The 27441-nt window shown below is 43.2% G+C and overlaps 1 protein-coding gene across 4 annotated transcripts in view; it reads left to right on the top strand.

Moving 5' to 3' along the window:
* The first annotated feature begins 3292 nt into the window (after positions 1 to 3292).
* The window catches only part of MLLT3 (MLLT3 super elongation complex subunit), a 98094-nt gene continuing 73945 nt past the window's right edge, over positions 3293 to 27441 (top strand). For 2 of the 4 annotated variants that reach the window (XM_035097431.3, XM_060269010.2), the window contains exons 1-2: positions 3293 to 3609; positions 4721 to 4901. In XM_035097431.3, coding sequence (XP_034953322.1) covers positions 3598 to 3609; positions 4721 to 4901 — 193 coding nt within the window. In that variant the 5' untranslated portion in view covers positions 3293 to 3597. Of the gene's footprint in view, positions 3610 to 3899; positions 4037 to 4720; positions 4902 to 27441 lie in introns of those variants that run through there. The other 2 variants (XM_088658829.1, XM_088658830.1) reach the window with 2 other exon arrangements.

The raw sequence follows: 27441 nt of genomic DNA, 5'->3' as shown, positions 1-27441 counted from the left end.
CCCCCCACCTCTCCCTCCAAGTTCTCCAGCTGTCATCAACCCCAGCATCATGGTCAATGGTCCAGGATGATGGGAGCTGAGTGCCAAGTATATCTGGAGGTTTCCCATCCTTACTGTAAGGGCTGGTGCTTATATTCTATTTTGGAAGCTTTTCTACTTGTTTGTCCATGTTATAAATTGATGTCTGAAATGAGGGCACATGGGAGCTTCCGCTGAGACTAGGAAAAATGCATCTTGTGATTCCCCACCTTCCCTGTTATGGAAATAGCTGTAGTAGAACATTTGTGTGAGCACTTAAAGGAATTTGCTGCTGGCTGAGATAACACTTCCACTAACTCTAAGGCCTTATTGTTGCTCTGCTTGAACTTAGGGCCACACACCATATATCGGTACTTTCCTCTTTCTTTCTTTCTTTCTTTCTTTCTTTCTTTCTTTCTTTCTTTCTTTCTTTTAAAAGCAGCCTAGAGAACCTGCAAGTTTCAGCAAAGAAATCAAGATGAGCTGTAGAGGAGACTGCTTGAAAATTTCTTGTTTCTTTCTTTTTGTACATATAACAATTTTATTGAAAGTTTTTTTTAACGTACTAAAGACTAAAACTAAAACTCATTTATAAGAAAACAACAAAAATACACCTAAAAAGAAAAATAATAAAGTGTGTGTGTATATATAGATATATAGATAGGTAGAAAAGAGAGAGAGAAGAATAAAGAGTAACTATAAAGACCCTTTATCACATTTATATTGCGCCTATCATATAATTTATCCACACCTAAGACTCCCCCATCTCTCACCCTATTTCTTGTTTATTTTCTAAGTAGGCACCCTGTTATGTACTGAGCTGAATCCTAGAACAATAGGATTCAGAATCAGCGGGAGCTACCCAATCCAACTCCAGGTGGAAGTGAATCCGCAACCTGATTGGCCTGCTGGAGCAGCCAATCAGGCGGCTGGCAGAAGTGAATCTGCTACCTGATTGGCCTGTAGGAGCAGCCAATCAGGCTGCAGGCAGAAGTCAATCCACAATATAATTGGCCCACAGGTGTAGCCCTGAAGTAGCCAATCACGCAAGGCCCATTGTGTAAATACTGTATATAAGCAGATGGTTTTGGTAAAAGAGCGATTCGTCTTCTCTTCTTCTCCTTGATGAATATGAGCTGAATAAAGAGCATGAAATTCACTCTCGACTCCGAGTATATTTCACACCCCATGCCCTTCTGCAACTAGGCATTCTAGAGAACCGCCAGTGTGGCAGTCTGTCTTTCAGACAAGGTCCTTCACCACGGCTGACTTTCTAATCAAGGCATCCCTGATAAGCTTTCAAGTATCCTGGGAGCTCCATGGAACCTCGTTTAAAAAACAGAGATAAGGAAAGATTTGTTAAAGGTGTGAAACATTTTAACAACTGTAGAAATGGTAGCTTTGGAAGTAAAAAGAGAGAGGGAGAATGTTTTAAAATGATCAAAACCCTTAATAAAAATATATTAAAATAATAATACAGTAATATAAGGATCAGAAAACTGGCAATTCCTATCTTAGCAAAACTGTGGGTTAATTTTAGGTAGTACACTAAAATGTAATCTTGGGTAGTGTAAAGCAGTGGCTGAAAGTTGTCTTGATTCTTGCCCCACAGGAAGATAACCCTTCTGGAAATAAAACAGTGCTGCCACTATTTTCTGTCTCCCCTTTCCCCCACCTCAACAGACCAGACATTAAGCAGCCTTGACTATCTGTCTATCTGGAGAGTATTGGGACAAGCAGATAGCTCCTTGTCCCTCAGGAACTTAACCAGATTACTCCTCTTTAGATGGATTACACTTGCTGATTGCTAAAGCGCCTCAAGTTTCTAATACAACACAGTTTATACCTATTACAGTCAAGAATTAGCTGTATTTGCTATTTTGGGACAGCTACGTCTCTGCACGTGTTCTGAAGAGGGTTTGCTCATGAGAGTTGACATAACAGGATCCAAAGATAAACAGCCTCCAAATCCAGTCTCATTTAGCGCGCTTTAACCAGCAAGGTCTTATTATGAACTGGGCCTTGACTCCAGAACCTATATTTTATGTGGGGCAGGAAAATTAATTCTACAGGCAGCCTCCGAGCATGCACAGGGCGCTTCCTGCCTGCTGCCCAACAACCACAACCCACTTCCACACAATAACTCAAAAGGTGTGAGCTTTGAGAGACGTTTGAGCCTCATAACCTTTCTTTTTAGAAACTGACCACCAGATCATTAATAATATTTGGAGGACGCTGGATGAAGCATATTTATTTTATTAAATATACATCCTGTCTTTCCTCCTGGGAGATGGTATACATGTTATTTCTATCATTCCCTTTTATTCTCACAACAACCTTATAAGGTAGGCTAAGCTGAGCAACAGGGACTGACTCGCAGCTGCCACTGAGCTTTATTAGAGCAGAGGCAGAATTTGAAGCCGGACTTCCTGAGTCCAACATTCATATTGTTACCCCACAGAAACTTTCAAGGAAGCCCCCCCCCTCCTTTTTGTGGTGAAATTGGATCAGCTTAGACATCTATGACATAGAGATCTAAAGACACAATACTTCTACGACTGTTGCATCTCATTAAAGTACATTACACTACACATTGTTTGAACTTCCCGCCCATGGACTTTCTTTCCAGCGAGGGCATTTTCCTTCCCTCCCAAAGGAGTTGCTCCTTAGTGTTTGACTAAAAACAGCTGTTTAAATAGCACTGCAGCAAACATTTCATTCTCAATGTCACTTAAATATTAATTAGTAACTACTGAACTACAATGTTGCACACACACACACACATATAGTGTACATATACTTTCCACTTTCTTATTAAAAAGAAAAGATCTTTGTCTCCCATTTTTAAAAAAAGCACCCAAATCCCAGCCAAGGGAAACTCCAGCCGCTTTGCCTCATCCCGCAAGTGGCCACCCCCATCTCTCCCCCCCCCCCCGATAGCTGGGGGCTAAAATGGTTGTAGACATTGGATACATTCCAGCAGATTTAATCCGGTTTTTATTGTCAGAGCTCAGCCCTTCACTCCGGAGTCCGGGGCCCCCTCCCTCCTCCCTCCTTCGCCGCCCCTCCGTTTGCAGCGACCTGTTCCCGGGAGGCGCGCCATTGCGCGCGGGGAGCCCCTCTCCGCCTGCCTTGCGCTCCTCTCTTGCGCGCGGGGTTCTCCTTGGGAAAAAGGGAGAGAAAGAAAAAGAAATCCGGGCTGGCGGCGTTTTTCTGATTGGCTCAGCCTGCCTCTTCCCTTCCCTTTCCCCCCCCCCCTTCTCTTTTTTTTTTTGGCCCGGTGTGGCGTGCGTGCGCGCGCGCGTGTGTGTGTCCGGGCTGGGAACGGGCGGCAGGGCGCATGCTCTGGGTGGCTCTCCGGAGTCCGGGCTGCTGGGGGCTCCGTCTAAGAAGGCAGCGAGCAGGAGAGGCAGACAAGGAAGGAGGAGGCGGAGGAGGAGGAGGAGAAAATCTGAAATAAAGAGCCCGCGTCCGTCCGCCATGGGCTCCCCTCTTCTGCGCGCATTCTCCGCTTCTTCATGAAGTAGAGCCGCAGGGGTGGGGGCGGGCAGAGCAGAGGACCCCCCCGGGCCCCCAGGCATGGCCAGTTCGGTGAGTACACGCAGCACCCCCTTCCTTTTTTCTCCTCCTCCTCCTCCTTGCAGCGCTGCTGCTGCTGCCCAGACGCCGTTTAGGGCTTGCCAATTAGGTTGGTGGCGGGGGAATTTTTCCTCTCCTCCCCCCTTTCCCTTTTCCCTCGGCTTCCTCTCTTTCCTTGCACACCCCCGTCCCCCCTCCCCTCCACCCCACCTCCTCCAGCTCTTTCTGTGCAATTGCACGAAGCTGCCGGGCGCGCGCATGCACGCACACACCCGCGCGCACCGTGGAGGCGGATAATAATCCAGCCATATTTCTGCAGCAGCAGCAGCAAGCAGGCGAGCCTGGCTGCCGCCGCCGTTGCAAGCAGCCATCCGCCGGGGGAGCCGTGAGTACCGGGCAGGCGACTGGCTCGCTGCTCCCGAAGGCGCCTCTCAGGATGGTGCGTTCGCCCCGGCGTGGCTCCCTCTCTGACAGCCGGCGGCACCCCACCCCGGGCACTCCCCCCCTTTCCCCCCCTACATGCAACCAGGCGTGTGTATGTGTGTGTGTGTGCGTGCGCGCAATATCTAGGTGGAAGCGTTCCCCCTCTCTTCTCTTTATTTGCATTACTTAAATCACCGCGCCTCCTCCTCGTTTCCCCCTTTCCGATTGTTCTGCTCTTATTCTGGATGCGAGCTCTAGCCTGGGCAGTGCACACATTTTTAAAAATGTGCAACCGGAATGCCAAGCAGAATGACATCCCCACTGTGAATGCAAAGAGCCCGGCATAGGATGGTGATTATTAGGTTTTATAGATATAATATGGTCAGGATGCATTTCCTCCAAGAGAGAGATCCAGGCTTCCCTTCCTATTAATTTCTTACCCATTCAATCCCCAGCCCTCTTCTTGCTGGCTACATTCCGTTACAATTGCAGCTGTTCCAGCTGTGGAGATGCCTTCCGAAAGGTTGCACCCACCTTAAGTGGACAAGCTGTTTTCTTTGTGTGTGTTTTCTTCTTGTCCTCCCCCCCCCCCAGCTTGAAATCTGCAAGAGTTGGGGTGTGGGGGGTGTGGTGGGTCCTTGTTTTCCCTCTCCTGCTCATTGTTATGTATGTGTGTCTCTCTCCGTCTCTTTCTCTCTAGTGTGCTGTTCAGGTGAAACTGGAGCTTGGGCACCGAGCCCAGGTGAGGAAGAAACCCACGGTGGAGGGTTTTACCCATGATTGGATGGTGTTCGTCAGAGGACCGGAGCATAGCAACATTCAGCACTTTGTGGAGAAAGTCGTCTTTCACTTGCATGACAGCTTCCCGAGGCCAAAAAGAGGTAGGGCTTCGGCACAAAGGTGTCTTGATAAATCCCCTTTTAATGTGTTTGCATAAGGGGGGGGGCAAAGGAAACAATCGCCTTTCTAACTCTTGACTTTGCTTGCATGTTCTGAGGTGGTCAAAGGATTACAGCCAGGGCTCGAGCTTTGCAGAGGATTTCCTGATGGGAAAGGACCCTCAGGTGCAACAAGGGAGAGGGAGACTCTCTTTATAATCTCTTGGATTTTGAAGTTTACAGCTGGTGGGCTTCCTGCGTTTTCAGGCAGGGAAACAATACCAGACTTATGCGATTTATTCCTGTGATTTATTCCTGTCCCTTGCTTGGTTGTTGCTGCAATGATCTTTAATCTCTGTTGCCTGTGACTGCAGTTTCACTGGGCAAAGGTTGTGTTCAGTTTTGAGGGCTGTAGTTCCCCCCCCCCCCCGTTGTTCTCATTAACAGTCTTTATGGTTTCTACCTCTCATTGGAAGGCATAATTTTGATTAAGGGTGTTTGTTTATTGCTAACTCTTCCTTCCTTCACCACCTTTTGTACATTCTAGAGTTTGTTCTTGAAGAGTAAATATACTTACGTAAATATAGGTAAATTGAGGGAAGAATGACCTAAAAGTGTGGGATGTTACAAGTTCTGAGATGAATATGTGCTTAGCTCCTGTTTCTACTTTTGCCTTTTGGGTTGTGGTCTTGGCTTTGTGTGGTCATTAGAATACACTTAAATGAAACATTTTAAATGCTTAAGTGGTGCTAACATTCAAATGGGATGAGACTGATATTTCCTTTTGTTTTCAGAGGTTTAGGAAGCCTTTGTTTCCAGTTCTGTTTTCTTTGAACTCGGAGCTGTTGTCTTGGCTGTTTTAGTTGGATTAGTGGAGGTAACAGTACAAACACAATAAGGTACTTTGTTTGTGAACAGGTTTGTTTATCTAAGAAAACTAGGTGGTTAGTAGTTATCTCCCGTCTGATCTGTAATCTTTATTGGCATCTAGAACTCCTGCAAACTCTTAGAATAGCGTCCTAATGAATCTATTCTTCTTAGAGCTGTCTTGAGAACACTGAAAACACAGAAGTACTAAAAAAAGGAGAAAGGAGAGAACGTGTTAAGCCTTTGTATAAGGCTTATACAAGGCTTGTACTTTGAATGGTACCTTTTTATGTTTCCCAGACACCAAATACCGGTAGTATAAGGTGTCTCCTCCCCCCCCCCCCAGCTTAATTTCTTTTTGAAAACTTGCAAAGTTGTTGAATATTATTTTGCTTGCTTCTCCTCTTCCTGTAAGTATTTCTTGTACAATTCCAGGTTCATTTATGCTATCCTGTTGGTCTTGGGGTTTTTTTTCATTGTCCAATAGCTTTTCTATACCATTATTTCCCTTTGTTATTGCTGTTTCAAAATATCCATGCGGAAGAGTCACTCCCCTTGTGTTCTCTTTATTGCTCCACCCCCACCAATGTGTGCTTAAAAATGTATTTCCAGGAGATGTCGGGATGCAATAAGATGGAGTTTATTTTCCTTTTTTGCGCCGTAAAAGAAGTGAGACACAGAACCGATGGCAGCAAGTTGCTTGGCTTTTCTCCTTTATGGGATGATCCTGGGCACTTTTACCCATTTAAAATAAGTGGGACTTGCTTCTAGATAAATACTCGTAAGATTGCAGCCTTAATCTTAGAGCTAATTTTTGTGTTCTGTCACAAACCACCGCCACCTATCTGCTTGGGTTTCCTAGGCTTAATTATTATTATTTGTCCAGCCTGAGGGAACTTGCATCTCCAGTGCAGACGTAGGGATTGTTGCTAGGTGTGGAGTGTGTCATGTTTGCGAAGAGATGCAAACCTGCTGCTGGCGGCAGAAAGTTCTTGGATGTCTACTTGGTGCTGCTGAGTCTCCTTTTTTCGTTTCCTTCCCTGCAGGCATTGTACTAAGATGCTTGTGTAATGCTGATTTGGTGGTTATTATTATTATTTGCGTGCGATTTTTTTCCATGTGACAATTGCTAGGAAAAATGCCAGCTCACATAGCCTGGAAGAGGACTCAGTCATATTGTAATTACGCATGACTCAGAACATAAGAGAACTGTTCTCTATTCACTGGGGACATGTAGCAGAGAGTTAAAGCTGTACTAAATATGCCACTCACCTGTGCAGTTGACTTCAGCTTTTGTGGCCTAACAAAACTAATGAGATGCCAGAAAGATTTCTGGCCATGTCTGACCTCCTTTGAGTCAAAGGGCAGAGGATGGGTGCTCTCTAGTGATCCTTCCAATTTGTTTTAGCAACCCAACATTTACTTCCTGTTAAAATCTGTACCCAAAAATGTCCTTTATGAGTGAAAGAGGTTTACCTTTGTTTTTGTGATTGCATGAAACTGATTTGTGAAAGCAGCTCACATTTTATCCTTGACTACTAGAAACACTCCTCTGTTGCACTTAGAATATTTACAGTAAAATATGAGACTATATTTCTCTATGAAAATATTACTGATCATTGGACATTGTGCATTTTGCCCTTTGCAATACTGCATTGAATTTGCTATTTACTGCTTGGCTTAAAACAACTTAGTGGTAGGATTTGTTTTGTTTTTGAGAGGGTATGAAATATTGCCATATTGAGGCTTGGCGCTTCTGAATTCTCCAACTCCTCCCCAAGAGTTATACCTTACTGGTGGTGTGCAGCTGCATCAGTAACCCTGTACTTGATGTGTCTGTTCGGCTGAAAAATCATTGGTGTCAATTTATCATCTGAGGGGCTTACGGTTATTCTGGGTCCAGTTTGGCATTTGTTTTTTGAACAATGAGAACTCTCTTATACTGTGAAATAGTTGCATGCATTTCCTTTATGTGTAAATAGAAAAAGAGGTGTTTCCATAAGAGATTACTTCTACTTACATGTTTAAGGGTTATGTTAGCACTAGATAGTATTTCTCAAGCACTTCCTAGCTCATACTTCAAAGCATTCTGGGATATCCCTTAGATCAGGGGTAGGCCCAATCGCCTTCTCAATCCAGCCCACGGATGGTCCAGGAATCAGTGTGTTTTTACATGAATAGAATGTGTGCTTATATTAAAAATGCATCTCTGGGTTCTTTGTGGGGCATAGGAATTTGTTCATATTTTCCCCCCAAAATATAGTCCGGCCTACCACATGGTCTGAGGGACAGTGGACCGGCCCATGGCTGAAAAAGGTTGCTGACCCCTGCCTTAGGTAGTTATGTTCCCCTTAGCATCAAAAGACATTGTAAGTCTTGTGGGGAATCTTATAAATGTGCAACTTATTACAGGTTGTGATTGAATGAATCTTTTGTTTACACTTGTTGTCTGCCTCCTACGGATGCACTGCTGTTATAATTGGTTTACAATCTTGATTCTGTTGAAGAAAATTGAGAGGCTTGATCTTGCATGAATGGAAGGGTTTGTTTGCTGCTGCACATAATGGCACATACTGGCAAATGGAAGAGTATCCGCATTCATTGTTACTTTTTATGTGTTTTGTGAGGGTGATTATATGAATCAGCAAAGTGGTGGATTTGGTTTGTCTTCACAACAGGAAGAGAACCTCTTATGATGTCCATAGAAAAGTAGGAATAACCCTTAAAGCCCGTCTTATTCATAAAATGACATTATTGAAAGATGAGGTTCTTTAATACCTATTTGGCAGACATGCTTAAGGTTGCCATTAGTGTATCTTTTTGCCTGTTTAACAGGAAGCATGTAGCAACTCTTCATCTTGAACATAAAGTGCACAGTGGCTTTTAGAAAATTTATACTACCTGGTTTTGTATGATTGTCTTTTAAAACATCCATTAGTATTTAATGAAGTCTAGGCTTGCTTACACAATTATAAAGTGTACTTCCTTAATGTAAATGGTGTTAAATAGAATAGAGGGGAACCTCTCTATCCAAGGAATTGCTTTTGCTTTGCGCCTTGTTTCTTCACCTTGCAGAGATTGTTCTCCCCCTCCTCCGTCCATAAAACAAATGGATCAAGCGCTGGGAATATTTTTGTTTACAGGTGCCAAATCTTAAGAATAAAAACATCTTGGTTTGTTTAAAACATGCAAGTTTTATGGTATGATCTCAAGGCACACGAGACTACCATCTTGCTGAAGCTAACAGGTCTTGGTTTAGCCAGTACCTGCCTGGGAATCAAAATGCTGTTCCATTTGTGCAGTAGAACTCCCTTTTATTACTTTATTCTTTTTATATATTATAAATAATGATAATAATAATTTATATACCACTTGATTTTTTAAAACAACAACCTCGAAGCAGTTTACAAATAGAATAAATTTATTAGTAATAGCAAAACATCCAAAAAAATTAAAGCAAACAAACTAAAAATTCATCTGCATTCTAGATATCTGCTTAGGCTTGCCTAAACAAAAATGTTTTTAGCAGGTGCCGAAAAGAGTTCAGTGAAGGTGCTTGCCTAATATAAATAGGCAGGGGACTCTAAAGTTTAGCTGCCACTGCACTAAAGGCTCAATTTCTTACAGATGTGGAACAGGTATAATGTGGTGTTGTAATGGGATAAGTTCCGCAGATTGAAGTGGTCGAGAGGACATACAGTACTGTATATGGCAAAGAGGGATAAGTTCTCCCACCTCTCCTCTCCAATCCCCTCTGCATCCTCAGAATCTGCCCTAGAGAGGTAGGGGATTCTCTGGCCATATTTTGGGTGTGCAAGAGGAGAGGAAGGGGAAGTCCCTTGCAGAGTGTTGGCTGGCACCCAAAATGCAGAAAATAGCAGCCACTTGGTACTTACTGGGCGTTGCTCGATGTGCCAGCTCCACAATGCTAGGGATGCTCACGTGCAGTGTTAGAAACTAGGGTATATAAGATAGGCACCAAACAGCACCTTGAATCTGGGTTGCAGTTGCCGCAACGGATTGTCTATTGCCAGGGGCAGGGCCGGCCCTACGGCAAGGCTGGGTGGCACAGGGCACCGGGCCGCCGGGGGGGGGGGTGCCGCTCTGCTGCGCCCGCGGCAGCCGCACCGGGAAACGGGGTGGGGGGGCGCCGGAGGGATCTTCGCACCAGGGCGCCAGATTTGCTTAAGATGGCCCTGGCCAGGGGGTTGGACTAAATGAACCTTTGGGTCCCTTACACCGCTGCAGTTCTATGATCTTAACTACATTGCTTGACTGTAGCTTGCTCTTACAACAATTCACTTGTCCCAGGGTGCAAGGAGGAGAAACGCGCACACAATGGAAATGGAATTAACTATGGACCAAGGCAGAGATTTTAAAACTGTGGTCCCCTTCCTGGCACCCATAAATCTCCATGGAGTTACAATTGGACCCATGGCAGTAGCCAAGCACACCTGGCGCCTGGCTAATTTTGAACACTGCTCACCTGAGGGCAGTTCTGAAAGGGTGGTGTTAAGTGTACTTGTTTGTGTGTGTACATGAACCCTTGCAAGTTGCAACCAAACCCCTGGGTAAGATGCAGTTGTACTATATAACTTTTCTACTTGTGGCAACTCCCCTCACAATTAGGAACCGTGCTATGTCCCTGTCACCAGTTTCACCACTGGTGCCTGCAGTTTCTGTTTTGGTATTTGATTTGGCATGGTGGGTTGTTGCTTCTGCAGGTCTGGGGTGGTGTGTTGTGAACACAGCTGGCATTGTTCCTCGCTATTGTTAGGCTTATTTAACACAAAACTGCAGATACAAGACCATATTATTCAGCTAAATAATGGTGTGAGCACAGGGATTATCACAGTGCACTGGGACTTTGCCCTGTTGGTGCCCTGGGCCCATCCCCAAATCAGCTCCAGAGAATTGGGGACCGCCCCCCCAAAAAAACAGATTCAGGAGCTGCATAGGGGAGGGTGGCAGAAGAGGGCAGGACATTCTGTTGTACAAGGACAAATTCAGTCACTGATGGGACCTTAACCATAGTGCTATGTTGAATGCAACCCAAAGAATACAGCCACTCCTCGCCCCCTTTGTTAATGGTGGCAGGCTCATACTCTTGCGTTTGAGATACCAAAGTCTAGTACATCACTTTTTTGCATGAGAAAACACTTGTGTGAGGGTTGTTCCACGTAAACCCTGAACCTAGGAGTAGAGAAACCACATGGAGGCTTTTATTTCAGTGAAGCGGTAAGCAAGTTTTTTTAAATAAACAAACTAAAAAAGAAAATATCTGGTCCTCCAGATGTTCCTGGACTCAAGCTCTCACCGGGTGTGGCCAGGATTACTTGAGGGTGGTGGCAGTTGCAATTCAACAGTATCTAGAAGACCACAGTTTCCCCACTCCTGCTCTGAATATGTAAGTCTGACTCCAACAAATGCAAATTCATACATTGTGCAGCTGAACTCGCTAGGGAGTCAAGTTTGGCTGCAACTTTTTCCATGCTTGCCACGATGGGTGGAACAGCCTTCTGACAATCTTTGTTGAAATGCAAACTTTACTGTCTCATTTCTGACATTACACCAAACCATAGTTTGTAGTAATCCTTGTCTAGAACCCACACTATGATTTTACCTTCGAAGCATACAGGCAAATAGATTGCGGGGGAGGAAGAAGCAATTTCGCAGACCCTTTTCTACACTGCAAAGGCCATATTTTGATTTGTTAATTCAGGAGTTTTGCTGAATCAAAGTTAAATTTATCTGAAGGCAGCCCTGTTTAGGGAAGCTTTTAATATTTAATGCTGTACTGTTTTAATACTCAATTGGGAGCCGCCCAATAAATATATAAATAATAAATTATTAGTAGTAATTAATTATAATAATAATAAATTATAAATAATTATTACTATTATTATTAACCATGTTTTGTTATGTTTGTCTGTTTCTGGCCTGGTGTGCACATCATGCTAAGTCAAAGCATTGCTTAATGTGGCACTGAAGGGGCAAGCTTTTGTCTTTTGGAATTGTAGAGGGACAGATCCCAAGCACTACAGTGGTACCTTGGTACTCGAACGGTTTGGCTCCCAAATGCCGCAAATCTGGAAGTGTGTATTCTGGTTTCTGAACATTTTTCGGAAGCCAAACATCCAGTGCTGTTTCCGAGGCTCCCAATTGAGTTCAGGAAGCTCCTGCAGCCAATCAGAAGCTGCACCTTGGTTTTCAAACCGTTTCGGGAGTCGAACGGACTCCCAGAACGGGTTAAGTTCGAGAACCTAGGTACCACTGTATTGATTTGGGTCTGTTTAAAAGCAGTTTACCAAATTGCTACGAGGTATAACATTGACTAAGGGCGCATCTCCTCCTCCTACTTTTTCAAACCTTGGAACCCAGGATTGTGAATGCTTTAGAACCAACCCTCTCCTTGTTGGTATGTGATAACTCACCACGCCGGTGCTGTCCCCGATTCACGTTGTGCGTTCCTGGATATTGTGATGGAATTTATTGGCCCTGCCTTCTTTTAATCAGAGAGCTGGGATTGAGACATCAGAAACCAAGGTTCAAGTTCTGTGTCTGTCACCAAGTGACGTTGGTAGGCAGAGGGATTCAGTGGGGGAGAAGGAACATTGTGTAAGATTCCTGTACACCAGTTGCCATAACTTGATGATGTAACTTGCATACTGATATTTCTAATTCTTACAGCTGACAGTGGTTTGGTATACGTGGAGGTGCATGCACACAGACAGGCACATGCGCATCCATGTGTTAAATAAATGCTGGGCACTGTTTTTTAAAAAATTAATGTAAATGTGATATAATTACCTATTTGAAACCAATCATTTGTATTTTTGTCCATCCAGACACCGCAGTTGCTGACTGGAATTAGTTCTGGTTTGGCTAAGGATTATATAATCTTTGTCTGCTCAAGAGAGTTGTCCCACAAGTGTGCAGTGCCTTTCATTGTTCATATGTTCTGTCTTTCTAAATTACTCATCAGGCTTCTTTGCGAACTCTTCTTCCTAATTTGGGACATGTAGCCCTGGCTCAATTTCTTGGCAAATACACTAACTTGCATGCCACTTGCAGATTAAAAACACACACACACACAAGATTGTCTGACTATCCTTAGAAAGACCTTTGAGATTAATGGGTCCTGACTGAAGAAAATTATGTTTAAACAGAATGGCAAATTAAATACAATTGCTCAAGACGTAATTCAATGTCAGTGTAATATGTCATAGTTTCCATTAGGGATGGATAGACAAGCCAACCTATTTATTTTCCGTGTAAATTTTGCATTTGCTCACTCTTATGTCCATTCCTCAATGAGTTTTGTTTGTTTGTTTAAAAACACAGAAACGTTGCATTTTAATTATACGCATTTTATATACGTTCTTCTAAAATGCTCATTTTTGGACTGAAAATGCACCACAAAATTTGTAGAAGTGAGTTAAGCTGTGTTCGACTCCACATACAATTATAAGATTGAGAAATCAGGTCAGTTCACCTTAAAATGTGGAATGAACAAATTTATTCGCCATCCCTACTTGCCATAGCAGCATAAAACCCCTTTAAAAATTACATTATTCTTTAAGAGGGCACCACACAGTGTAGGACCCTCACATATATACCCAGTAAAAAAGAAAACCACTCTTTGCGAAATCCACAGCTATATTCTACATCAATTCATTTCACCATTTTAATACACATAATTGATTTGGTCTAATCACACACTAAGTGCTTAAAATATAAATGTGCTGTACCACAAAATAATTTCCAGCATAAAGATTTGCATTACGGAATCATAAAGATTCCCAGCAAATAAACTCTGTGGTATATTGTGACCGTGCAGTATATCAATTAACTGTGTCTCACAATCCCGTCACGTTTTTGGTGGTAATTGCAATATTTCATGTACTCTTTTGATGATATATTTTGACAACGAATACAGAAAAATAGGCTGTGCTTGTATTCAGTTTGATTTGTATGCCGTACAGCACTATAAACGTGATATACCTGATGGTTACATTTCCTACTAAAAGTTAAATGTTACTCTTTGCCTGGCAAAGTAACTCTGCAAGATGTTCAGGGCAGTAAAAGTTAGCACAGCGCACAAAATATATTGTCAAGCTGACAATCCATGGGATAATTTTTGCTTTCATTTCAGCAAAGGGGAATGGATAATAAAATAACTATGGTTTGGTTTCTTAAAAACAGAACAGTGTGTTAAATCAATTCCGTGTGTTTGGTTTTGCATTAAAACATAGTGAATCGGTGCTATCATTGTTGCTGGGGAGCAGAGAATTTTGCACAGTTAATAGTTTTATAGTTGCTAGTTCTGGGCAAAATGTTTTGTTTTGGTTTCTCCCCCCCCCCCCCCCCGCCGCCAATAATGATGGGAGCTGCAAATTTGCAGAAACTATTGATGATGCAAATATAAAAATGTGTGGATCATCTGTGTTCTGATCATCTGTTGAAATCTCTTTTGAGCTCTAGCATTTTAGATGCTGTAAAATCAAATAGAATCACAGAATAAATGAAGCTTAATAAGTTTTAATATAAAATTGAGGTTAAGATGTTCAGAATTCCTAAGTTTTGTTCTCCGTTTTGTTACACTTTTCTCAGCACACACTTACATGACTCCCCATTTTGGAATAGTTTTGACAGTGAAGCACTCTGGGAAGGAGGACTTCCATTCCTGACTTCCAGCCTGCGGTAGTTTTGCAATCCTTGAAAAATAAAGTTCTCCCAACCCCTTCGTCTGAACCAATCTGAAGGGTCATGGGGTGGGGAGGAAGAGGAGAAGCCCCTTTGCACTAGCAAGTCTCCTCTGACTCCAGCTAGCACAACCTATTTCTATTTTTCTCTGGGTATACTGAGGAACTTCATTAAGGTGATTTTGAACAAGACATTGTAAAACGTAGCATCTCCAGTATTTTTACACTGACTGCATCTATGGTCCAGAGTGCTTTTTATCAGATTAGGTTTGCTGTGTGAGCTTCAACCCTAACTGAATCAAGAGAGCCTGGCCTTAGTGATCCAGTCTCTGGTTTAAAGTTAATGCTATGCACTTTTCACGAGTTTGCCTTTTGGAAACTGCACTTAGTTAAGAACATATCTGCTAAATTACGGAGGTAGGGAATTATGGCCGTATTGTGCTGGTCCTACACTGCTTGCTGTGACTTTTAATCCATGGGGAGGCCCGGGGGCTGGATCCGGCCCAATCGCCTTCTCAATCCAGTCCACGGACAGTCCGGGAATAAGCGTGTTTTTACATGAGTAGAATGTGTGCTTTTATTTAAAATGCATCTCTGGGTTATTTGTGGGGCCTGCCTGGTGTTTTTACATGAGTAGAATGTGTGCTTTTATTTAAAATGCATCTCTGGGTTATTTGTGGGGCCTGCCTGGTGTTTTTACATGAGTAGAATGTGTGCTTTTATTTAAAATGCATCTCTGGGTTATTTGTGGGGCATAGGAATTTGTTCATCCCCCCCCCCAAAAAATAGTCTGGCCACCCACAAGGTCTGAGGGACAGTGGACCGACCCCCTGCTGAAAAGGTTTGCTGGCCCCTGAGTCTAATCCATTAATGGGGACCGATTCAGTGTGATGGTTTTGACCTCTTAAAGCCCTTCCCAGCTTAAGACAAGGGTACCTGCAGGACCTCCTGTCTCCCCATAGGTGCCTGTGCATTAAGAACTTTCATATGAGCTCTTTGCAGGTGATTCTGCTTCTAAGATGAGACAGGGCCTTCCTTGGGATGTGATGGAGAGTAGGTTCAATGACAGGTCTATCTGGCAGCTACTTTGTTCTTCTGGCTCTGTTTCCTGAGGCCATTTGGACATAATTTTAGATCTGTTGGTTTGTTTTTAAGAATTTGTTGCTTTTAGTTCCTACGCTTATATTTAAACATTTTTATTAATCATGTTGTTGTTTTTTATTCATATTTTAGTAGGCTTTGTATTCCTTCCTAGGAGTTTTTATTGATGGGTGGTATAATTTTTTATGTTTGACTTTGTAGCTTGCAACAAAAAGACAGGTCTAGATGATGGAAATGGCACACATTACAGCTGATAAGTGATTAAATCCTGCCTTGAGGTTTAATCTTGCTAACCCCAAGTGCACAGTGCAGCCGGTTAAGCACTTTTCATGTCCATTTATTTCAAAAGGGAGAATTAAGCACATAGGTAAATTCCTCCCATTGAAATGTGTAGGAATAAAAAAAAAGCTGCTCAACTTTAGCTAGAAGAGACATAAAAGTTTACTAAAAACCTTGAAGAAATATTGTATTTTGAAGGTAATACCACATCAAATATCAAAGCAAAAGATTATACTTATGAAGCCACTGATTGTATGGATTGACAAAATTCACACAATTTATATAATTATGTCATCAAGAAAAAAGGCAAATATTTTTAAAACATTTAAGGAAGAAATTTTTTTATTACTCTCTGGCTTTTTACAATTAACAGATTCAGCAGCTTAAAAAGAAAGGGAAACTATAGATGGGGATGTATAGCTTCTTTTCGCCACCAAAAGCAAAAATTTAGATGAAAATAAAACAGGATTTCAAAATAGTAAGAATGCGATCATGAAAAGTAGGATTGTCTACAGAAAAACGAAAAGAACTATTTTCCATCGCTGTCATTTTGGGTGTCACGATGTTTCCAGATAAGTTTGCTTTAATGTGGATTCATGTTTTTAGTGAAAAGTTTTTATGCACTTAACTGTTTCATGTGCAACTGAATTCTATGCTTAGGTGTTTAAATGCCACAACTGCTGTCTCACTGTTGAGACAGCATCGTGGATCAGTGCTGATGGTTCCTATTCTTTGAGAATCCAGCAACGTTACCTTGCCCAAGTGATTGGATCATTGAAATGTTCACTTGGCTGCATACACTTGCAAGTCTCGTGCAGCTAAAGTGCACAGTGTAGGCAGGTAAGAGAAAGACCCAAAAGGGGAAAGAGACAGGAAGGATACAGGAATAGGGATCCTGGTTTGTTTTGCACAAACCATAATTGGTGGGTCAAGAAAAAACCTTGGCTTCAGGTCATGGTTGGCTTGGAGTGAAACAAACCATGGGTCCTGGTTTGACTACAATGCTGAGCCCAGGGATCCTTGCTTATTGTCCCTGTTCACACTAAGAGGAGTGAAGTGCAGGTCATCTGACTGTTCATGGTAAACGGTTAACGTCAAATTACCACACTTTTCCGTGTATAAGACTAGGTTTTTTTTTCTTTAAAAATTATGTGAAAAAGTGGGGGTTGTCTTATACATGGATACAGTGGTACCTCTACTTACAAATTTAATGCGTTCCGAACACACATTCGTAAGTCGGAAAAAATGCAAGTCGAATCCCATAGGAATGCATTGGGAGAAAAAAATCGTAAGTCGAAGCAACCCTATCTAAAAATTCGTAAGTAGAAAAAATGCTATCTAAACCGCATCCAAGATGGCGGATGGAGCTCCGTTCGTAAGTAGAAACATTCGTAAGTAGAGGTACCACTAGTGCATAGGGTGGACATTTGATTGGTTCCTGCCGCAGCTGTCAGTGGCTGTTCAAGTCATGTTATTGGTTGCTGTGTCGAGGGCTGGTGTTGATTTGCTGGTGTTGTTCTTAAAAAGAAAAGAAAACAAAAAGAAACAGCTCTTAGAAATGCTTGATTTATAACATAGAGAACAACTACTTTATAATATGATCCTGGGACATCCAGAATGTGTAAAATGTTTACACAAATGTTTCTATCTGACGTTTAGAATACACATGAAGGCAGCCCTGTTTAGGGAAGTTTTTATTGACCGATGTTTTATTACTTTTAATCTTTTGTTGGAAGCCGCCCAGAGTGGCTGGGGAAACCCAGCCAGATGGGTGGGGTAGAAAAAAATACATTATTATTATTATTATTATTATTATTATTATTATTATTATTATTAAACATTGCAGCTATAGAAGAACAGGAATCTTCCCCAAAATATAAAATTGATTGTGCTTGAATCTTCCTGCCACACTTGCCTTCCTCTTCTGCCACACCTGCGTGGCATGCCCTTTGAGAACCAATGTTTGAGAAACTGTTTTGAATGGGGAAGGTCTCAGTTGTCTCCAAGCCATCACCAGTTAGGGAAGGACTCCCATCTGAAACCTCAGGGAGTGTTGACAATACAGGAACTTGTAAGATGGTATAAGACAGCATCTTAAGATATGTTTTAATTGTTAAAGCAACCAATTACGATAGTATGCAAGCTTGTACTGGAAATACATGATTTTAATAATGAATTGTTCTAAAAGCAACCAGAAACGAGGTGCAGTACAAAAAGATATGTGTGTGGTGTTTTTTTTTGTTAATATTGTACTGTAATGGAACAAAGAACATAACTATTTCAAATGCACTCCTGGCATTGAAGGGGTGGATTAAAAAAAAACCACCCCAAAAAACTTTGAGAAGGAAAATAGAAACGCTTTCTCCGTCTGCATCTGTTGAAGATCCCCCCTCCCCCTGTAGCAGGACCTCAAGGCTAGTAAAAGAAGATGGCTTTGAAGCCCTGCAGGAAAGCTGGGATATCAAAGGAAGTTATAGGGAGTTCAGCAGCAATTGTTTTATGGCTTGTCAGAAATGGGCCTATTTGTATAGGTAAGCACAGAGGCTATATGTGAGTTGACAATTTGGTGCCATTTATATCCGCCATAAAAAGAGGAGAAGAAGTTAAAGGGGCAGAGGAACAAAGCAAATTGTTTAGCTCATTCTCCCCCCCCCCCCCAAGAAGAGCAAAGGAAGCTATCTATAGGAAACATTTTATTGACGTTGCTTTAATAGGGGCCAGTCGTATCCTCGGTCTAATGTAATATTGTACTCTTCCTGCAGAATTTTAAATCCCTTTGCTCTTTTAGACTAAAACAGTATATGCATCAGTGATGAAACTTTACTGGAAAGTTGAGGAATTAAAAATGTGGATCAGCCCATGGCTGAGTGCCTTGCGAAATCTTGCCACAGCATCTTCTGAACTAAATCTTGGACTTTCCATTATTATATAAATAAGCTAATGGCTTAGAATGCATTTAATGACTAGCCATTTAGCTTTTCAAATGGGTATGCTGTGAAGAACATTTTACCAACTGTCAAGATAAAGGAAGCTTTTATTTTCTAAAGATTAAGTTAAAAATTATTCCTGTGGCTAAGAGATTGCAGTGTTTGATTATGTTTGTGGGATCTTCCAGACCCTGGAGGACATGTTTCATTAATCTCTGATGGACTCACAACTCATATTTTGTGAGCTATGGTTTTCAGCTGTCTGTTAAGCATGGGAGGGAAATTTGCAAACAGAGTGGAACGTGCAAGACCCCCCCCCCAAAAAAAAGTTTTCATCGAACATTTATAGCAGCAAGAGCAAAGCTAGCCAAATGCAGGCTTTAGGAGGTAGAGTAAGAAGAGCAGTTAACTCATTAGAGAAGGAACAAAATGAATGGCGGGCTGCAAGATGCTGCAGATGTTTACAAACAACTGTCAAAACTGTTTCAACAACAGGGAGTTATTGAGGGAGGCAGTTTCCTATTTTATTTGTACTGAGTAGTACCTAGATGTCTCATGCTACATAGACACAAGAAAATGAAAGTCTCCATTTCAAAATGCAGCTCTGATGAGCAAAAGGAGCTTGCATCTGGAGCTTGGTGCAAGAAACAGAACCATATCCTGAGCCCAAGTTGCTTCTGTTTCTCAATTAGCTCCTGGACCAAATCCTTCCCTTTAATTCCTTGCCTTCAAAGAACTAAGAAACTCCTTCTTGACTGCTTGCAATCCCTGGGACAGCTAAACTGTACAGCAATGAATATTATCTCTGAATTTTTCCATCCAGAACCTGTCCTCATTAACCATAGTGAATTGGACTTGCCAAATTGAGGAACGCTTCAGCTAAATGACCAGATCAGAAAGTGCTGATACTATAGAGTACTTGAGATTTAAAATTTGTTCAATTAACTTCAGTGAGTTGCAGTACAGAAATTTCAGTTTGTTAATGTTTTAGGACTGTGTAGGAGCTGTTTGTGTCACATGTGACTATCATTTTTAATGCTTTATCAGTCCTTTCTATACATTGAATCATTGGTGGCTTAATATTTTGCCCAAACAATTTTTTTTTTAAAAAAACTTATTTCATAAAACTGTATAACTAAAACGGCAACAATCCCTGATATCTAAAATTATTTCCTGTTCTCTGGTGTTCAGACTATTCTCCAAATATGGGAAGAGTAAAGGGACTTCAATTATCAACTCCATTTTTAGTTCAGAATATCTTTTTTTTAAAAAATATCATTTTTAAGATGCTGAATTGCAACACAGGATATGTGTTGATAGGTTCTCCTTTTCAAGATATGAAAAATCAATTACTCTGAATTGGCAAAAGAGAAAACTGTGGAACAGACATGTAATAGGTTGTGACTGTGAGCTTATTTGAAGCAAAGCACTTTGATCATCTGTCAGATCACGTTAAGGAAAAAAATTATCTCACAAGAAAGTCCGTCATTTTTACAAGACTGGGATCCTGGTTCTTAAGGGCCAAACGCAGTCTAAAACCACGCAGTGTGAATGGCGGACTCAGTTACGGATTCACCGCTGATACTGGGCCAGAAACCCAATTGCAAGCATGCAGTTGCTAAGTAGAACTGTAAGATAGACAACGTTCAAACTTTTAAGGCAAATCTGTACCCATTGTCTTCATGTTCCAGGCACAATGTCTTATGATGTTGCTCTTCACTCTGCATTGTACTTTGGGATTGCTTCCTACAGCTATTTCTGTTCTTAACATGTATACAGTATGTGCAGCATCTAGAAACACCCCCCCCCCAAACACCCCTAAGTAGTTGTTCCCAAGCAAAGTTTCTAGGGTCTTTCCAAACCTAGTCTTTGGCCATTTTCTCAGTACAAAGATTTGTATCTGGCTATTTTTTCTTAGTAATGTGGCCAGCACCCCTGAGATATTTACTTGCGCATGAAAGATATGTGTGATGTACCATCTGAGGTTTTCTGTTGTCTTCTGTCACTATAAAGGAATGCTGGATCTCTTTGCATAACATGACAAGATGCAGTTCTCAGTTCACAAATGCAGGCATGTATTTTGCTTCTGATACTTTGATGGGACTTCAAAGTCTACATCTTTCCTGCTGATTGCCTGTTAGTGCCTTTGATCAAGGACACTTTTGCCCATTTTCAGAACAGATGAGTTTGCCAGAAGCTTTTGCACAATTAATTTCAGCTAAAACACTCTCAGAATTTGGAAGCTTTGCAAAACACCTTTAAATGTCAGCATTTGGTTCCAATGTTCTTGGCATTTTTCTTTTGGATTGAAATTATTCAGCAATTGGCTGTATTTTCTTGCTGCTCACTCACATGCACGGAATAATACCATTGCTTTTAAATTAGGGAGTGCTGGCCAAATTGGAACACGGACTAGCTCCATTCTATGTGTAGTTTTTCTTCTTCTTCAGTAAAGGAGATAATTGCATGCATTGAAGAAAGTTTTGGCCTCTTTCTGTTGGGAATTCTTGCTTTTTAAAGCTTCATGTTGACATTAAGAAAATCCAGTTATTTGGCCAGTATGGGAAAAGCTTATTGTTGTTCTAGTACTTCTGTAGCATTGCCTGCTTACCAAATCATGGCATAGAAAATACCATACATTCCTTTACTTAAAGAATTCTTAGGGTAGGGTAATTATCATCCCCATTTGGCAGTTGTGGAACCGACTGGGGGGCAGGGTGGCCTCAGGTTAGTCAATGCATGAGCAGGGTTTGAACCCAATTTCCAGTATCTAAAGTAATCTCCTCAGTAGGGCACTGCCTTAAAAAGCGGGTGGGGGAATGGAAAAACAAACAAGGACTACTCATTTATTTGAAGAGTTTGAAATCGGTACAGTTTAGTTTTATTTTCTGAAAAAAGAAGAAAAGCAATTTAAACAATTTAAAAAGAGAAAGGCACATATATAAGCAGATTTAAGACAATATAGTAGTATCTTGGTTTTTTAATGTAATCCTTCCGGAAGACCATTCGAGTTCTGAAACTTTCAAAAACCGAGGCGCAAAGGGCAGCCTGCAAATTTAATAGAGAAAAATGAGAACAATAACCTATACGGAAGCCATTCAACTTCTGAGGCGTGTTAAAGAACAGAAGCATTTACTTCCGGCTTTATGGCATTCGAGTTCCGAAACGTTTGTCAACGGAGACGTTTGAAAACTGAGGTACCACTGTACTTACTCGCATGCTATTTTTTAAGTTGACAATTAACCAGGCATGTTTTGACAAGCTCACATTGATTATACCTTTCCATTGGTGGTTGAAGAGACCTCTTCCTCAGCTGTGAACACAGACTGGTGCAGTTTTCTTGCAGATCCTCAAAATGCGTTGTTTCTCTTGTGACCTACTGTCTTCCTGATTTCACTTGGCACTGTGTCAGACTGAGAGCAGTGATGGCCCATTGCATCATATTCTGGAGCACTGCAGAACACGTTGTCGCCTGCCAGCATCCAGCCTGTTGAAGTGGTTTGGCTCCCCTGCTGATGAGAAGGAGCTTGGTAACAGGGTACCTGTTTTTGAGGATGAGCACAGTTTTGTTTCCGTGGAAATATTACAAAAGTTTATCAGCCGTTCTGGAGTTAAGCTGTGTCCCTTTATGGTGTTTTCTTAAACCTTGCTTTTGTGAGGCTGTTGTGACTTTAGCCTAAAAAGTTAAAGGTAAAGGACCCCTGACAGTTAAGTCCAGTCAGGAACGACTCTGGGGTTGAGGTGCTCATCTCGCTTGACTGGCTGAGGGAGCCAGTGTTTTTCCGCTGACAGTTTTTCCGGGTCATGTGGCCAGCGTGACTAAGCCACTTCTGGCGAAACCAGAGCAGTGCACGGAAACGCCGTTTACCTTACCGCCGGAGCGATGCCTATCTATCTACTTGCAATTTTATGTGCTTTCGAACTGCTAGGTTGGCAGGAGCTGGGACCGAGCAATGGGAGCTCACTCCGTTGCAGGGATTCGAACCGCCGACCTTCTGATTGGCAAGCCCTAGGCTCAGTGGTTTAGACCACAGCGCCACCTGCGCCCCTTTTGACTTTAGCCTGCTCCCCCCCAAAAAAAAAGTCTAGCAAGAAGTCACTGAGCCGTGCCATTTAGATGTGTCTGGTTGTAAAATATTTCAAAGTAGATGTTTACAAGCTACCTCTTACCGGGCAATAAATGGGCAAAACCTCCTCCTTAACTACTCAATCTTCTCTGTCTTTCCTTCACTCCAAAGTTTTCCACTTGGGAAATAATAATTTGGCATCTTAGGTGAGGTGGGCAAACAAACCATGGCTAAGCAAGGCTGCTTGGTTCAGATACAATGCCAGTCCATAGTCAAAACAAGCCATGGTTCATAAGCCAACGACAAACCATGGCTTCACATCATGGTTTGTTACCAGAAAACAAATAATGGTTACTGTGCTATTCTGGGATTCAGGCATTAAAACCACACTTTGGTTAAACAAACCATTGCTTAGCTTCATGTGCAGCAGCCAGACCATTGTGTTTCAGAACGAAGATCCTGCTTCTCCAAGCCTGCTTTCACATATGAATGGTAAATGGGAAAACTTCTGTAACCAGCTCAGATATCAAGTGTCAAGTACATTGGTCTACCTTACAAACTTCTGTGTGCATAAAAGTTATTTGCCCAAGCCCTTTTGCTTATTGATGTAGGCAGAAGTTTGGTTTCCTTCTCATGAGCTGGTGGTGGACTCCAGTCCCTGTCTGTTTGAGGTGTAAGGCGAAACTTGGGCATAATCTGTCTGTAATGTAATATGCCGGTCTACCAACACCTCTTCTAAGCAATCGTGTTTTCATTCATTAATATGTCGTGTACCATCTGCCTTAAGGCAGATGCTTTGAAGGCATAACCATATCAGGCCTGATTGTGATCTGTGTGAATGACGGGCATACCCTTGTTGCCTCAGCTACTAAAATGTACTACCTTTACACTCAATCTTAAATTCATTTTAATGTGGACAATTCCACAATTGTTACGACACACATCAAAGCTGGCAAACCCTGTGATGAAAGGACTCTTCAACTTTTATTAGGAAAAGCAGATTAGGAGAATGGGAAAATATGGAAGGAATGGTTGAAGGTAGCAATAGAGGAATTAAATGGATACTTCAATACTTCCTGTATAATACTTATTATTATTATTATTTTATTTTTAAAAATATTTTGACAAAGTAATAATAATAAATAAATAAGAATACAGTCATACCTCAGTTTAAGTACGCCTCGGTTTCAGTATTTTCAGTTTAAGTATTCCACAGACCTGTCTGGAACGGATTAATCCACTTTCCATGGGAAAGTTCGCTTCAGGTTAAGTACGCTTCAGGTTAAGTACAGACTTCCGGAACCAATTGTGTTTGTAAACCGAGGTACCACTGTAAAATGTGCACCCCAACCCCAAGACCATTCCATTGTAACTATCCAACTCATGCAATTGATTGAATACTTTTTTAAAAGCAAATGATAAATGATAATTCTTGTAAATCATGTAATAATGGCAGGATCTAAAATTTCAATCATTCTCAGTTGTTGGAATAGTACAGTAGTTTGAACAAATTGTATCAAGATTGGCTGGAATGATGCAAGAAAGATATTTCATATTATTGTTCCCGTATTCCGTATGTGACTCTTTCTCTATATGGAAGCAGATGGATATTTAAATGGATCGTTGTAACATCCATTTCCTCAAATGTTGGATCCTCTTTCCCATCATTCTCATCGTCTGTTCTTTTTGGGGGGGGATATAGAAAGTGGAGGAATATACTTTTATCTAAGTAGGTGTTGGGCATCATAATTTAGAAGAGGAGCAGACTGGCAGCTCTGCCTTGTAGCAGTAAAATGAGAAAAAATGGCTATTTCTGAAGAGGAGAGGAGGAGAATACAAGTTAGACTTGTGACAAAATGTTTCAGTGTGGATTGTTCCAGTCAGTTGGCCATTCCCTTCTGGGTTGCTTCTTCCATACCCAACAGTCGTCATTTCGTTCATGCTGAGCACTCCCAGTTCTCATTGCTTAGGGGTTGTGAGGGACAGGGGATATCGCGAAGTCCCTCCCCTCCTGAGTTCAAGCCCATCCCCGAGCACAGGGGAAAGCAGAGGGAGCTCCGATTCCAGTGAGGAAGCAGGAAGTCGTGTCCGAGGCTCAGGCAAGGTAGCGGAGCCAGGGTCCCAGGTGGGACAGGAAGGGGCAAATAAGGGGGGGAGACCCATCCCCCCAACTCCGGAATTACGCAGAAAGAGGAGGGGAAAGAGGATGGGTCTTCCAAGGCTTTTGTGTTGGGGAAAGACGCGCCAAAAGCCATTCGGAGGTTCTGCAACATAATGACCCCATCGTTCCGTGTAAATAGCAATGACTTCAGCACTGTAAATAAGCAGCACCAATAAAGTAATAAAATGCAGAGCTGCGTAGCGTCGTTTCTCTGAAGTAGCCTGCTCCGGCCACTGTGACAGCAACCTCCGAATCTTTTTTTTGGGCTACTTTGGAGTTGCCGGGATGAGTGTGTCAGAGGCGGAGAAATGGCGGCAGATCGCGGAGAAAGCCCAGCAAGACCTGCAGCAGCTGGCGCAGCAGGCGCAGGGGGAACTAAAGGCAGCTAAAGAAGAAACAAAGAAGGTCCAGGACGACCGGCTACAACTTGCGGAACAGGTGAGAGCGCTTCAGGAAAGAGAGCAGCAATTAAGGGCGGTGGCGGTAGACCTCCAAAACAAGCTGGATGCAGAGAAAAACAAGGCGGGAGGGGCCCCTCAAGTCCAAGTGCTGCCAGGAAGGAGAGCCGGGACCCTAGTAAGCAAGTTCAATGGAGACCCGAGGGAATATCAGGGCTTTGAGACTGAGATTGTGTATGCTCTTGAGCTGCACCATGCTGACTTCCCTGATGATGAGCACAGCGTAGCGTTTATTGTGGAGCACCTTACCGGGGCAGCCAGGGAGTGGCTAAGACCGTTAATCGCAACAAAGAATCCTTGCATGAAAAATGTCAAACTATTTCTAGAAGCTTTGCAAACTATGTATTCGTCCGATAGTCATATGGACCAGACTAAGGAGGAACTTCATAATTTACGCCAAGGAAAAATGACAGTTCGCGAATATTGGGCGAAATTCACCATGCTGGTGCACAGACTGGGGTGGGAACTTGAGTCAGCCCCAATGCAAGCGGCGTTCTACTTGGGCTTGCATGAGGAGGTGAAGGATGAGCTCTCGAGAGGTCCAAAGCCCAGTAATATGGATCAGCTGAGCAAAGCGGCTCTGGCGGTGGGGGTGAGACAGGAATCCCGGTGGAGCGACAAGCAAGCAATGCGCGCAAAGCGGGCTTGGTTCCCACGGTCGCAGGAGAAGCCACTCCCCCAACAACCCTTTCAAGCCACGCCTGGGGCCAGCCAGGACCAGGAACCCATGCAGATTGATAGCGCGCGCGCGCGGGCTTTTCAAACCCCAGCGGCGCCAAGACGCAAGGAGGGAAGGGGCGGGAATTGCTTTCTCTGCAACTCCCCCCAGCATCTCGTCAGAGACTGCCCACATCGCAGGGAGTGGCAAGGAAAGGCGGGAACGGTAGTGCCCTCCCCCACTGATGCAGCACCACAACAGGGAAACGAGAAAGCCTGGCTGCAGGAGACAAGGGGCAGCAGCCAGGCGCAGTCAGCAGACAACAGCCCCAGCCCACCCACCCGCGCAGCGAGGAGCAGAGCCAGCCCACCCCTCCCAGAGCAGGAGTGGTTCTAGAAGTGACGCTAACGCTCCCAAATGGCTATCCCCTGACGGTCCTCGCCCTAATTGACAGTGGTGCCTCAGCGAACTTCTTCTCGAGAAACTTTGCAGAAGAGCACCAGATCCAGCTTCTGCAGCTGGATTTTCCCCTGCACGTAGCCACCATTGACGGCAGAGAGTTGCTGGGAGGGGCCATCACTCATCAACCCCCCCCCATGAGAATGACGGTGGGAAGGCACTCAGAGACACTGGCATTCAACGTCACCACCATCTCAGACCCCCCCATCGTCTTGGGCATGAGCTGGCTGGCGCGCCACGACCCCTCCATCAGTTGGCACCAGAGATGCATCACGTTTGGATCGGACTTTTGTCTGGAACATTGCATGCAGCACCAACCAGGGGAGGGGCCTCCGATAGCCACGGTGGCCACCATGCACGTCAAAGGGGGTGAGGCGATCCCCAAGCCGTACTGGGACCTACAGGAGGTCTTCAGCGAAGCGGAGTCCGACCACCTACCCCCACACAGGCCTTTTGACTGCCAGATCAACCTGGTGCCAGGGGCAACTATACCCCCAGCCAAGCTGTACGCCATGTCAGATCAGGAACTGGAGGATCTGCGCGCTTTCATCGACAAGAACCTCAAGCGGGGGTTCATCAGAGAAAGCAAGGCAGCAGGGGGCAGCCCGGTCTTCTGGGTGGACAAGAAAGACACGCAACAGCGCCGTCTTGTGGTGGATTTCAGACGGCTGAATTCAGTAACAGAGCCAGTGGCTTTCCCCATGCCCAGAGTGGATGATCTCCTGACAGCGGCGTGCAGGGGCAAGGTTTTCACCAAGCTAGACCTGAGGGGGGCGTACAACTTGATCAGGATCCGGGAAGGCGATGAATGGAAAACCACGATGTTCACGCCTCTGGGCTCTTTTGAATATCTGGTGATGC

The sequence above is a fragment of the Zootoca vivipara genome, chromosome 15 (genome assembly GCF_965207765.1).
Source record: "Zootoca vivipara chromosome 15, rZooViv2.hap1.1, whole genome shotgun sequence".
Classification (NCBI taxonomy): domain Eukaryota; kingdom Metazoa; phylum Chordata; class Lepidosauria; order Squamata; family Lacertidae; genus Zootoca; species Zootoca vivipara.
This window is presented reverse-complemented; position numbering and strand designations above follow the sequence as displayed.